Source organism: Antechinus flavipes, chromosome 1 (genome assembly GCF_016432865.1).
Source record: "Antechinus flavipes isolate AdamAnt ecotype Samford, QLD, Australia chromosome 1, AdamAnt_v2, whole genome shotgun sequence".
In the NCBI taxonomy this organism is placed as follows: Eukaryota; Metazoa; Chordata; class Mammalia; order Dasyuromorphia; family Dasyuridae; genus Antechinus; species Antechinus flavipes.
In genome coordinates, this window is record NC_067398.1 from 346,621,182 (window position 1) to 346,636,302 (window position 15,121).

The 15,121-nt window shown below is 34.9% G+C and overlaps 1 protein-coding gene across 1 annotated transcript in view; it reads left to right on the top strand.

The window, feature by feature from the left end:
* Positions 1-15,121, top strand: part of LOC127545762 (collagen and calcium-binding EGF domain-containing protein 1-like) — a 54,093-nt gene that overhangs the window by 29,495 nt on the left and 9,477 nt on the right. Inside the window, exon 6 of the mRNA XM_051973250.1 lies at positions 11,239-11,359. Within this exon, the coding sequence (XP_051829210.1) occupies positions 11,239-11,359 (121 nt within the window). The remainder of the gene's footprint in view (positions 1-11,238; positions 11,360-15,121) is intronic.

Here is a 15,121-nt window from a genome sequence, read left to right on the forward strand (position 1 = left end):
CAATAATTATTAAGGATTTTCAGCTGACAAAGGATATCCAAGTGGTATGCAAAGCGTAGCAAAGGAAAGCAGAGTTTTAGGGATGAAACTTCATCTGGAGAACACATGTGCAGGATAGCAGCCATGTTTAACAAAAGGCACACCCAACCACAAATGGTTATAGTTGATCAATCCATTTTATAGTATTGCCACACAAGCCTGACAAGAGATCATTTCAGAAAGTAAATGATTACACTATGTTTGATATACTGGGGATTTACCTTGTAAGTCCAGCTTGTTGTAAAAACTCCTGAGAAAATACAGAATCTTACATGAGAAATCAGTCAATCAGAGTTTGTTTAATGATGCATAAATGAATACAGCTTTGAAAAATGTCATTTCTGAGGTCTGTTGACCTGCTAATATTGTTAATGACAAATCTGTAGTTTTATCTACTTTTGACAAAATTGTACTTTGTCTTATTGGTCTTACCCTGGGTTCTTAGTATAATAAAAGAAAACTGTTAACCTTGAGATCAAAAGAGTAAATAAAAATATATAATTTTTCTAAGCTTAGTAAACAATCATGGCTCAATAGCTACTCAGCTATGTGATCTTGGACAAGTCTTTTTTTTTAAATAACTTTTAAAATAATAGATTTGTATTGATTGATAGCTTTTGTTTTTCCATTGGCTAGATTTTTCTTTGTAAAATCAACCCCCTCACCATCCCTTAAAACAAATGATTTTTTGTTGTTGTTGAAAAGAGACAAAACTAAACAATCTATTGAAAAAAGGCATTATGTATAGTATTGGTCCCCCTCATGTCATCAAAGTGGTGTCTGGGTATATTCAAATGTGGTGAGTAGATAGGTATTGAGAAATAGTCTCTCTTCTTTGGGGCTAGGCCCATTCTTTATAAGGTCACAACATTCATTTTTTATTATTTTATGATAGATTTTCACTTACATTTTTGTAATCATTGTATATGTTCTTTTAGACTCTATTTTTTCTGCTTTCACTTATTCAATTTTGTAAGCATTAATATCTTTCCTTGCTTCTTTGTATTCATGATATTCATAATTTCTTTTATTACAATAATATTCCATGATATTCATGTGCCATAATTTGTTTAGCCATTCCCCAACTAATGGTCTTTTTCTTTGTTTCCATGTTTAACTTCTCCGGGCCTCAGTTTCCTCATGTATCAAATGCAGGAATGAATAAAAAGAATTTATTTAGTATTTACCGTGTGCAGACCATTATACTAAGAGCTCTATAGATATAGATAGAAAAGCAAAGCAGTACTTGCTCTCTCAAGTACCGGGTCATATTCTACCAGGTAAACAACACATTTTTCAGTTGCAAATTAGATAAATAGATCTCATGATCCTTAGTACACAACAGCAAAGTATATGATAATACATTTTCTTTAATGTTATTTCCACTTATATTCATTCATATCTCTTTCTGAGATTGAATCATTTGGTAATGCCAAAGGACTTTGAGTTAAAACTTTTATTTTCAGTATCTTCAGTAGGTATCATACATAGCACTCATGAAAGTAGTTGCCAAGTCTTGATCTACAGTGAGCTGAGGGGCAATTTTGATTGAGATGGTAAAGTTGTTTTGACTCATCTGAAATAGGCTGCTTTCAATCACTCGTTCTGGGATATCTTGCTTTTTAACCTGGCTTAGTTCCTTTCAGGAACAGGAAAATTTTGTTAATAAAGATGTCTGGCTCCTTTCCCATAGGGCTTGCTCCCTGGAGTGATGGCTGTATGAGCTGGACTAGTGGTAGGATAGTACCAGTAGAGTGCTGCTGTTTCTGGGGTTATTGGTCATATAAGACAGTAGATGGCAGCTAGTCAGCAATTAAAATGTGTTGACAGACAAAGTGGACCCCTTCTCCACAATGACTTTACCCCTCCATCTAGATTAGGGGTCCTTAAGGTCTTATGTATTATGAAGTTCTGACAAAATCTATGGACATCTTCTTAGACTAATGAGATTTTTTAAAATGAATGTTTGAGAAAATGCTTAATTTAAGTTAGAATTTGACAAAAATCAAAATGTAATTTTTTTCTCCTAAGTTTACAATCCCTTTGAAATCTCTCTATACTCTAGTCCACATACAACATGTTAAGAACTCTTGATTTAAATAATGTCTAAGGTCCCTTTTGGCACTAAAATTTCATTAATTCATTAAAATTTCTTAAGTGTATGCTGAGTACAAGCACTGTGCTCGGTGCTAAAGAAAGCAGAATATTTAGATAATATATAGTCCCCACCATCCTGTAACATGCAATCTGATAGAAGAAAAAAGAACAAAACACTCATAAATTTAATAAGTAATATTAAGCATGTCAGAAATATGTAGAACAAAATATTTTGTCTCGGCTGAAACTTGAAATACAGCATCTAAGAAAGCTGTAATCTTACCGTGACACTTATAATGCAAAAAGTATTAAGGAGTTAAGGGTTGTGGTTTGTTCTAGATTCAAGTATGAATAAAAATAAGCCTTCACTTCCCCTTTGCAGGAAAGGAAAGGCTATTTATGTTCATTTTGAGTTGTCACAATGGGATAATCAGATCAGTCATTTTTGGCCTTCTGTGTTTCAACAAGGAAAGCTAAATTTGTCTTGAACTCTAATAAAAAAGTAATGTTTGCAAAAAAGGAACAGAAACCACCAAAGTGCAATGTGTGAGTTTAGAAGGGAAATCTATGTTAATGGTTCCTGCTGAGAATTTTAGCCATCACTTAAATAAACAATATTAATGATAGCAAGTTTCCTTGGCTTAATCCACCAGTTTGCTGGATATTAGTAAACACTAGTCAATTGACAGACTTTAGCAGTAATAGGTAGATTTTTAAACATCCAAATAGGAAGAAAATATGAATCATGAAATTTTTAAGTGAAGATAAACATGTATGTATGTGTATATGTGCATATTCCAATACATATGCAGATATAAACATATACCAGTAAGGAAAGGAAAGCAGTCAGTTGCATTGGGATTGATAAATACATGTCATCGTCTGTTCATTCAAGGCAAATTTTACAAGGAAACTAATTTTCAAATTGCATATTAATGATTAGACAATAATAACTTCAGTTGTTGCTCAGCTTACCAAATTATAAATCTAGCTACATTTGCTTACTGAAACCCATTGGGTGTGGGTAAATTGTGGTATATGAATGTTATGGAATATTATTGCTCTGTAAGGAATGACCAGCAGGATGAATACAGAGAGGCTTGGAGAGACCTACATGGACTGATGCTGAGTGAAATGAGCAGAACCAGGAGATCATTATACACTTCGACAACTATATTGTATGAGGATGTATTCTGATGGAAGTGGATTTCTCTGACAAAGAGACTTAACTGATTTCATTGGATAAATGATGGACAGAAACAGCTACACCCAAAGAAGGAATATTGGGAAATGAATGTGAACTATATGATTTTTGATTTTCTTCCTGAGTTATTTTTACCTTCTGAATCCAATTCTCCCTGTGCAGCGGGAGAACTGTTCGGTTCTGCAAATGTGTATTGTATCTAGGATATACTGCAACATATTTAACATATATAGGACTGCTTGCCATCTTGGGGGGGGGAGGGGGGAGGGAGGGGAAAAAACGAAACATAAGTGATTGCAAGGGATAATGCTGTGTAAAAATTATCCTGGCATGGATTCTGTCAATACAAAGTTATTATTAAATAAAATAAAATTAAAAAAAAAAAAGAAACCCATTGGGTGGAGGGAGAGTAAACTATTATGGTTTAATGGTAAGAGCACTGGAATTAGAGTTGAGAACTTGATCCAGATTCTGATAGATATACTACTTACCACCTTTATTATCTTGGACAAGTTGTTTAATCTCTCTGGATCTCGATTTCCTCTTCTGTAAAAGGAGAGGAGAGTGGAACTAAATGATCTCTCAAATTCCTTTCAACTCCAAATGACCTAGTGAATAGAACATCCAACTGAGATAATTCTTAGAAAATTTAGAAGTTCCATTGTCAAGTGCATTTCTAACAGGGACCTGTACTAATTTTTTAAAAAATTGTCTATGGTAGAAGAAATATAAAAAAGAGGAAAAAGAAGCTTTAACATAATGCCATCTTTAAGGTTCTCCTTAAATAGCTCTTACCATAGTGTCTATAAATGGTAGGTACTTAAGAAATATTTGTTTATGAACAAATGGCAGAATGAAAACATATCTTTTCCATGAAGTCTTTTTGTTGCTTCAACAATAAAAATGCTTTAGATTAAGCCAAAGACAGATCCACATTATATTGAATTCTGCTCTTTACTAAATAACATTCTAGGAGCACTGACATTCAAGGAGCATCATAAGGAGTCATTTTAAAATGCTCCAGTAGATCTTTCACCAGCTGTTGCATAAGTATTACTGTGAAACCTAATTCTAGAAGTAATATTAGCTGATAACTACATATGGTTTATAGAGAACTTTCTCATATAGACCTTTTGATCCTCACAAAAACCTCCAAGGGAAACAGATATGCTTTTGACAGATAAGGAAACTGAAGATTAGGCAGAGTAGGTCACTTGCCTAAAGTCACAGATGGCACAAGAGCCAAGACTACATCTTCCAACTTCACCCAAGACTCTTCACCAAATAGTTCTGCCTCTAACATCAACTATCTGATCCTTGTGGTCACAAATAAATGTTAATTATTAATACAATAAACACTGGGCTGGCAGAGACAGCAATACCTGGTACTCTAGAGAGTTACCCGTGCCACTATAAAAGATGGCACAAAGGTCCAATCAAGCAACTGGGATGCTAGCATAGCTACACCCTCCCCTACACACACAGATTCCTAGTGGGGAAAACCAGCTAAGAAAAATTGGTGTTGGTTTACAAATGATGCACTTGGTCATTTATCTTTTAGACAGAGGTCTTTGTCCTGCCAACTCCTCAAAGATAAATTAGAGCCATGAACTCAGCTGGCTTCTCAGAGATCAGCCAATCTCCAGAACAAGCCTTTTGACATGATGAGGTGTGATTGCCAAAGGATAATTCCAGAGGAAACAAGACAAGAGAAAGGATGGTTTGAACATTTTGCAAGGCCCACAGGGATGTAGGCTGAGTCAGGGATAAAAAGTGCAAGAAATAGTTTATTTTGTTACTGACTCTATCCCAGAGATGGGGAACCAAGCTCTCCATTCCCTACAATTTGATAGCACAAACCAGGCATTAAATGTTTTAAAGGGGCAAACAACAATCTAGTTAGATTCAAAAATTAATTGATCAGCTTGTGCTCAGCATTATGCTAATGCTCTAAGTATAGAAAAAATATAAAATTAGATATTATTCTCAGCGAGTTTATACTGTCAGTGTAAGAATAATAAAAATTCAATTTATTTTAACCAATATTAACTAAGAAATATTACCTGTGAAACATGTAGAAGAATAAAAAGTTTATATTTTAAGATTTACAAGGCAATTTATATAAATTTCCTCATTTTACCCTCAAAGCAATTCTAGGGATTAAGTACTACATAATTATTCCTATTTTATAAATATGAAACCATGTATAAATGAGTTGCATGTGGTCATATATTCAGTTAAGTATGGGAGATGGAATTTGAACCAGGGCCTCTCCTTAATCCAAGTTCAGCTTTCTATTATTATGCTGCCTTAAAACCCAAAAGATAATCACAAGAAATAATTAAATAATAACTAAATGTAGTAGTTAACTAAGAACTCAAATAAATGGTAAGATTGTGAATTTAATAGAAGGCCAGAGGAAGAAGAGTTCAATGTTTATAGCCTACTAGTTTGATGGATTCAAATTTCTATCTCACTCATGTCTTCAGCTAACTAGTTAATTTAAGGGAAATTACTTAGCATCTCTGCAATTTGGTCATTTCATCTGCAAGTATCATATCATTATCTGTAAAATGAGCTACCAGTCAGTCAATATCAACCTATTTCTCAGGCTTAGGGAAAAAATTGATTTCCAATTGACTTTGAGGCACTTTATTAAAAGCAATGTTAAATTTTGAATATGGCTATTAATGATATGATTGTTGGGATCCATGAAATGGAAGAAAACTGAGAGAATGTTGCTATAATTTCCCTCCTAAATACTTTGCTTCCTTACACACTTTTTATAGCTATTATAGGGATTAAGAATATAGGACAGCGGCACTTAAACAAATCAAAATCCTAATTTCCAAACTTTACTTGCTAAAAGTCCAGAGAAATTGAAAGTAGCCAGAAAATACTTATCCTGTTGTGGTTAGTCAGGAAACTGAGGTTAATTTTCATTATGTCACTCAATGAATATGACAACATAGTGTATTTTGCATGGATGAACAGGAGGATTTCTTAGAAGAGGGGTGAAGGAGACTCTGGAAGATTTTCTTTAAGAACAGGATAACCTTGTCTCTGGCATCCAAAGTCTTGACTGAAAAATTCAAAATCATAAAATGTTAAAAATAGGAGAAAACTCTCTTTAGTCTATCTAGCACAGTTCCCCAATTTTTTATGTGTATCAGTCAAATGAAGCCTACAGACTCTTTTACCAAATGTTTTTAAATGAATAAAATAAAATACACAGAATTATGAAAGAATTCAATTGTATTGAAATGCAGTTTTCAAAATATTAAAAAAAAAAAAAAGAATGGACTACAGATTAAGAATCCCTGATGACTTGATCCCCTTATTTAGTGATGGAAGTGAGGCATTAGATAGAAGAAGGGATGGGCCTATTAGTAAATGATAGAAATAAAACTCTCAGTGAGTCTTTGCCGAATAGCACTTGTTTTACTTCAGACAAGATATTTTGCCTGTCAGTCTCATCTATAATACATCTTAAACTGTGGGTCATGATCTCATGTAGGGTTGCTTAATTGAATATGAGATTGTGAAATTATGATTTATTATCAGTAAATGTTTGATTTTTGTACCTATTTTATATACCTGTAGGCCTGGGGTATAAAAATTTCTTGGGCAAAAAGGAATTGTGAGTAGAAAAAAACTTTAAGAAGCCCTGATCTATAAAATAGGAGGAATCAGATCAGATGACCTCCACAGTTGCTTCCAACTCTAAATCTATAAGTGTGGAATCCTAGATCCCCAAGTCTTCTGATGCACTGGATAGTGCTCTTTCCACTATACCCAACAAAAATTTTTTATTCTTCATATTTGTTTCTTTTACCAAGAAGCAAGTAAAGATAGAGTTTAGTGCTTTCTAGTAACACTATTCCCTCAGTCCCACCTCTATTAATAGAACATGTGTTTTAAAGTTGTTTTTCCCATAATGGGGAAAGAATTCACTTGATCAAACGACCCATTCTCTTTCTGTCATTCTTGAGACCAAAGGCACACATTTGCAAAATGACTGACTGAGGGTGAGGAGGCTAACTTATGGCCATGAATTTGAGTACAAGTTAATCATTAAATCATCTCTGAAGTTGACTGCAGTTTTGTAAAAGTCCTGTTAGAATTCATTTTGCCCTAGCTTCTTCAAAGTAGGAAGGCTGTCATAAAAAATTATGACAGCCTTATATGACAGCTTGACACATAAAACATTTATTATATCCAGAGTCATGTTTCATAAGAGAGGTGTTTAATATAAATATGGTTGACTCACCCTTCATGGATGCTGAGTTTATTCCACTAGCAGAATGGTATATTTTCATGAGCAAAGGAAATTGTCAGCTCGTAAAAACATATCATAAGAACACCAGACCCAGAAGGTCCCCTGTGGGGAAAAAATAATAATGCCAGTGGTAATTCTCAGAATCATGTTTCATAATAAAGATATTTAATGTAAACTTTGTGGAATTTAATGCCAAAAACAAACATTAGCAAGTTAAAAGTGAATCTTTTGGCAGCAGAAATTTTGCAGTTCTACCTATATTATACACACCTAATAATATCTGCCCTGATATTCTAGCTGTGGATCAACAGATGTTTTTACAATCTTTGATACTTTTCCCTAAACTCTATGCAAGATATTCTGGCTATCTTTTGGTTGCGTTTCCCTGTTGTTTTATTTATTATTTCAACATGTAATATTGTATATAATGTATTTGAAATAGAGGCTGGGAGACTAGTTCTAGATTTATTTTATGCAGCACCTTTCCTATGGATTGCATCACAAATTTTCCAGAACATTAGCATGAAATCTGAGACAAAGAAAGAGAATGGAGATAATCTGAATGAGAAGATGGAAGATGAAAAGTGACCACTCTGAAATTTTTATTCTGCTTTGGGTTAATATTACAAAGAAAGCACTCAACACTTAAAATAACAGATTGTCTCTCATTAATTCCCTGTCCAAAAGTCACCAAATGAGATACCCTGTTGCCTAGTCACTTTTTCACAATATTTGCTGTAGTTAGAAATGTAAACCTCCTCTGAACCAAGCACACATATCCAGAGTGATTTACCTAGATTCCAAGGGGACTTTGGAAGCTTAAGGTATCTTGAAGGTCTAGATATGGTCCAGGTTAGAGCCATCTTCCAAGTATCAAATCTTGGCCCAGAAGACTCCAAAAATCTATTAGTTATATCCAATCCAATTTCTCAGGCCAAGTATAGAAAGATTAATCAGTTCTCAGAGAGAGCTTATTTTATCACTATCCTGGAACTGTCTAGAATTCATCATTTCCCTCTTTCCCTCCTTGAAAAGTCCCTAAGAGATTTGGAACTTGCTGTCTGGAGTTATCTCCCTGGAGCATCTTTGACCTTCAGACTTCTCATGTCCAAGTTGACCCAACAAATCTGTGTCCATTAAAACTCCATTCTGATGATCCTCTGTATTATCTGATCTGTGCCTCCAAAAGACAGCTTGAAACATTTAAAACCAGTTCCATTTTCATAAAAATGAGGCATTCTCTTGATGACTAGCCATAACATGTCAGAATATTGTAGATATGGAGTATATAGCAACCTGGTTGTTGTGATTTAAGAGGCTGAAAAGCCCTCTTATCAAAAATGTGTTCCCTACTGGCCTCTTGGTTACAAATCCCCCTAGAATTATCCCCTTTTGCTACTCCTAATAGCTAATAATAACAATAGCTAACAATTCTATTGCATTTAAAGGTTGACAAAGCACTCTACAGATATGCTCATTTCATCTTCACAACAACCCTGGGGGGTAGATATTATTATCCCCATTTTATAGATAAGGAAACTGAAGTAGATTAAATAACTTAATCAGGATCACTTTGCTAGTGTTTGAGTCAGGATTTGAATATAGATATGTTTACCTTAAATAAAATCCAGTGCTATATCCAAAGAGCCAATCATCCTCCAATAAGTTACATGTTAAGGTCTATGGCAAATTGCAAACAAAAGTCTTCAGGAAATCCTAATATGCATATAAACTTGAGGAGTTTGGGTTATAGAGATGATAGGAATTCTTGATAAATAATGTAAAAAAGCAAATTATGAACTGTTTTCTCTCTATTCTCTGATTGATAGATTATTTCTATCATACATATGATCCATGTTACTTTGATACACTGAAAGATTTGTGGTTCTGTTGGTATGGGTGGGCCAACCTTTCACTAATGTAGATTGCTAACTTTTGTATTTCAATGGCCAAAAAATCACCAGGCAACCCATCTTTTGGTCATGGTCCTCTCTGAATTGGAGGTTGATGATCCTCTGATTGGATGTAACTGGGAATCTGTCATCATACAAAGCCATTCTAGGTTGGAACATCATATTTGTACTACATTAATGGTTCAGGATAACATGGTGCCATGTGAGGAATGGTGATTTGGAGTAATAAAACCTTGGTTCAAATCCCAGATCTACTACTTTGCTTCTTGTGTGATCTTGGCAAGTCTCAGCTTCCTTGGACCTCAGTTTCCCCATATTTAAAGACAGGGGTTTGAAGTAGTGTGAAACAATGGAAAGAGCACTGAATTAGGAGGCAGAGGTTCAAATTTTTGCCTTAACACATGACATTGGTAAATCACTTATCTCTTTGGGTCTCGGTTTTCTCATCTATAAAATGAAGGAATTGGACAAAATGAACTTTGAGGTCCTTTCTTGTGCCAAATATGATAATTTAACTTAATGATTAACATTTGAGAATCCTGGGTGACCGCTAACTCTGAGGAGATGTTAAAGGAATGACAGGCTGAGTTAATAAAATTTCAAATTTCAAAGTTTAAACACTATACAAAGGCTTTATGAACCTTATTTGTTTTCTGGAAGGGTTCATGCTGTTTCCTGACATTAAGTCAATCCAATTCAGTAAACACCTGTTAAGCACCTACTCTGCATAAGACACTATACTGATCTCTGGGGACAAAATGATAATTTTACAGTCCCTGCCTTCAAGGAGCTTATGTTTTACTTAGGGGAGCTATGACATGTACACTTATAAGAAAATATAAGATATATATTATAAATTATATCCTATTATACATAATTTAGTACTTATTTTGTGTAATACAATTGAATGGCACTGCAGATTATTTATTATTGTCAGTAATATATATGTTATATATGTATATATGTCAGTAAATATATATTATAATATGTTATATTATTAAAACGTATTTTATCAATATGTTAATAGCAATATTTATTAATTAGTGAATCTGCTACTTGGATTAATTTTTCACATCAGCCCTAGCAGGAAACAGGACCCAAATGAAATGAGTTATAAGACAGATTAGCTCCAATCAGATATGGTAAGGAGGGGAATATCCACAACATAGGTTACTAGTTCATCTAGTAGATTATAAAGTTGGAGGAGACCCTATGAATGAAAAGCACTGAATCTTTCAAGTTAGGATTAAAAGGAAGGAAGAATACAACAAAGCAAAGGATAGTAAGATTTTATGAATAAATGTCATTTGCTTCACAGTTTTACCAAAGATTATTACTGAGTGTTCAAATGTTATTTAGGGCTCCTGGCCCCAAAGAGAATTAGTTTCTATCAGCTGACCAAAGAGGATAAGTCCCAGAATTCCAGGTTCCTTCCAAAAGAGACTTTGGTGCTTATGAGATTTCACCACTAACTCTGGTGATCTTTAACTGTACGAGTCTGAGTAAATCACTCCACCTTTTTAATACTCAGTTTTCTTACCAATTAAAATGGAGACATAGGACTAGTATGATTTCTAAGGCTCTATCTAGTCCTGGTTCTCTCTGGTTCTTTGTACTGGGAAAACAGCTGCTTTTAAAATAAGCAAGTGACAAGATCTTTCATGCAATCTCTCCTTTCTAACAATGGTATGTTACCCTCTTTGCAGATTGCACTGCTCCCAAACAATGCTGCTGACCTAGGCAAGCATGTCACTGTTGACAAGTTGCTGGCTTCAAACACCTACTTACCAGGACCCCCTGGGCAACCTGGTGGTCAGGGCCCTCCAGGTAAGTGAAAGGAGTGGGAAAGATGAGAGAGTAATGAAGACCTCTGGGAAATACAGCAAAACTTTCTAACAAAACTCATTAAATCACATTTCTTCTCTGTCTCAGTTTCCAGATTTGTATGAGGGGGTTATCAGCTAGGGTTCCTCCAGCTCTGTATCTCTGTAATCCTTTGTTTCAATAAAAATTATAGCAGGTTGCAATGATATCAGCAAGTAATTAGCCAGTGCATCACCTACTAGCTGTTGATTTGGGCAGGAGGTAGGGAGTGAGAGGAGAGTACTGGAAGATCTTAGATAACAGTAAATTGACTGAGCGTAAGCTGCTTGCTGAGTGCCCAATGTATAGATTTAAAGAAGTTTGTACTCAAGCTTATGTCACCAATTTCCATCTGCATTTTAGAAGTAAAGAATCAATGATAGATAAGTGAATAAGTTCCCTAAAGATAAACTGTAGTTTTCAGAGAAAGCAAATGAAAACATTTGAATAGTTATTTCTTACTGAATCAGTTAAAAAGGAAAAGTAGAGGTGTGGAAGCTCATTTAAAAAATATTAACTTTATTATTTGTTATTGGACACTGATAGCCCACTAATATTCCATTCTATTCATTTTTTTATTAATGGCCATCTACAATATAGTAAGTCTTGTGTCTTGGTGTGTTAGAGAGTATGAAATAGAAAGTAGCATTAACTTATATTCTAGTTGAGAAATTAAAAGCTCTGTATTTAATAAAAATAATAAAGTCAATACTACACTGTTGGTAGATCTGTGAACTTGCCCAACCATTCTGGAAAGTAATTTGGAAATATTTCCAAAAGACTTTTAAATTGTGCATACCCTTTGACCTAGCAGTACCACTACTAGATTTGTATCACAAAGAGATTAAAAAAGATGAAAAGGACCCATATTTACAAAAATGTATATAGAAGACCTTTTTGTAGCAGAAAATAAATTGAGGCTCAGGGGGTGCTTGTCAATTAGGAAATGACTGAACAATTATATGATGTGTGAATATATGATGAAAAAGTATTGTGCTGATCAAAAACTATATTATAAAGATAAATAACTTTGGAAGACTTAGGCACCCCTGGGAACCTAGGTGGCTCAGGAGAGTGGTGTTCTATCCACTCCAGCTCTGAAGTGAGGAGGACCTGAGTTCAAATCTGATATCAGACACTTCCTAACTGTGTGACCCTGGGCAAGTCACTTAACCCCAATTGCTCAGCCCCCCCCCCAAAAAAAATAGGCACCCTTATGACCAACCACAATTCCAAAGGATATTCATGATGAAGGATGCTATCCACTTCAGAAGAAAATTGATGGACTCAGAGTGTAGATTGAAGCATGTTTTCTTTCTAATTGTGGATGTAGCCAAGGCAATAATTTGTTTTGCTTAACTATGTACATGTATATGTGTGTGTGTGTGTGTGTGTGTGTGTGTGTGTATAATTGATTTTGCTTTCCTGACATTTCTCAAAAGATGGGACAAGGATAATTGAGAAAGAGAATTCAGAACTGAAAATAAAATAAAATTTCAAAAAATACTTAATGATATATGCACATTAAGCAATCATATATAATAGTGATCAAACAGCCAATCAGTGAGCATTTGTTGAATGCTTATTATGTGCTAGGCTATGTTCTAAATGTTGGGGGGATACAAATAAAGACAAAAAAACTCAAAAAACAAAACAATCACTGCCCTCAAGAATCCTACATTCTAATGGGGATGGGGAACAACATTTAAATAAGTAATCACATACATTTATTTAGCATAGATAGAAAGTCCTCTGAAATGGGAATACATTAGCATCTGGTAGAGTTGGAAAGGACCTAAAACATGGAACTTGAGCTGAGACTTCCCTTCCAGGAAAACTAAGAGGAAGAGGTGATCATAGATTTAAAACTGGAAGGGACCTATGCAGTCATAAAGCACAGTTCCAGGTGAGGAAACTGAGTCCCAAAGAAATTAAATGACTTGTCCAAGGACATAGAGTTAGTAAGTGTCAGAATTTGGATTTCAATACAGGTTCTCTGACTCCAAATCTAACATTCTTTCATTCTACCATGAAGTACAAAAATAAACTATAGTAAAGGTCAAAAAAAAAAAAAAAAAAAAAAGGAGAAACTATCATATATGGGATTGGTTAAGATAGGCTTCATGAGATGAACCTTGAAGGATCATTATGATTTGGGAGATGGAAATGAGTAAGCAAAAAAAAAAAAAAATAGAGGCAGGGCCAAACTAATTTTTTCTTCTCTGATTTTGTCCTAATATTCTGTTTTTTCCTTAAAAGTGATAGAAGAAATTTTGCACCTACATCTATTCACAGAATGAGAGTTAGTTCTGGTCTTTATCTTTAATATATCTCTCCTCCCCTAGTGTAGTTCCTATGACTAATCTACTTCCTGGTCTTTTCAGAAAATCTCTTATATAGGCATCTTGCTATTTATTAATGAATATGGTTTCTTTTCTTATGAATTTATTTCTATCATATGTTTCTCTCTTCTCCTCCAAAAGCTTGGGATATTCTTGCTTCAATAGAGGGAGGTCATTTATGATTTTGTATACATTCTCCCTCTCCCTCTTTCCTTTTCCCTCCTCTCTCTGTCTCTGTCTCTTTCCGTTACTCCCCCTTCTCTCTCCCTTACTCCCCCCCTTTCTCTCCCTCCCTCCCTCCCTCTCTCTCTCTTCCTTCCTTCCCCCTCTCTTCCTTCCTTCCCCCTCTCTTCCTTCCTTTCTCTCCCTCCCTCCCTCCCTCTCTCTCTCTCTTCCTTCCTTTCTCTCCCTTCCTCCCCCCCTCTTCCTTCCTCTCTCTCTCTCTTCCTTCCTTCCCCCTCTCTTCCTTCCTTCCCCCTCTCTTCCTTCCTTTCTCTCCCTTCCTCCCCCCCTCTTTTTATCTCTCTTTATCTTTTTTACTCTTTCTCTTTATCCCTCCCTCCCTCTCTCTTCTGTCTTTCTCTCTTTTTCTTTCTTTCTCTTCCTCTCTCATTCTCTCTCTTTCTTTCTTTCTCTCTCTCATTCTATCATCATCATCATCATCATCATCCTCCTCTCTCTCTCTCTCTCTCTCTCTCTCTCTCTCTCTCTCTCTCTCTCTCTCTCTCTCTCTTTCTCTCTCTTTCACACACACACACACACATACACAAATCATAGCAGGGACAAGCCATAAAGTCAAGAGGAAATTTTACTACATCCTTCATGAATCCATGTCCAATTTTCTGGATTGTTTTAAACATTTCTGTCCTCTTGTTTCTAACCTTGGCTTGAGCTGTCCAGGATACTGGATTTGTGACTTTTTAAAAATGTTCTCCAAAACCTCTACCCACAAAAAAATTAGAAGGAATCCTAAGCAATCATGAATCCTAGAGAAATTAAGTACTTACCCAAGAATGTACAGGTAACAAGTGTGAGAAATGGCATTTAAGTATAGGTCCTCTGACTCAAAATCTGATTTCATTTTACCATGCTATATGTGGTTGGTATTGGAAATCATTGTATACAATAATGGTTCAAACACATTAAATGTTTGCATAGCTTGTGACTGACTTGAGAATAATTATATGCATTCAGCCTATTCATGAAGTTCACCTTTGCTTTTTCCATAAATTTTTGATTCATCTTAATTCTTTGTTTCTAACATCACAGACTATTTTGCATCTGCTCTAAAACTTTTTCCTGAGGCTTATTACGGCAGCTCAAGGGCAAATAAAATTTCTCTACAAATAATTAATTATTAGTTGGTGCTCAATTAATTAGTAAG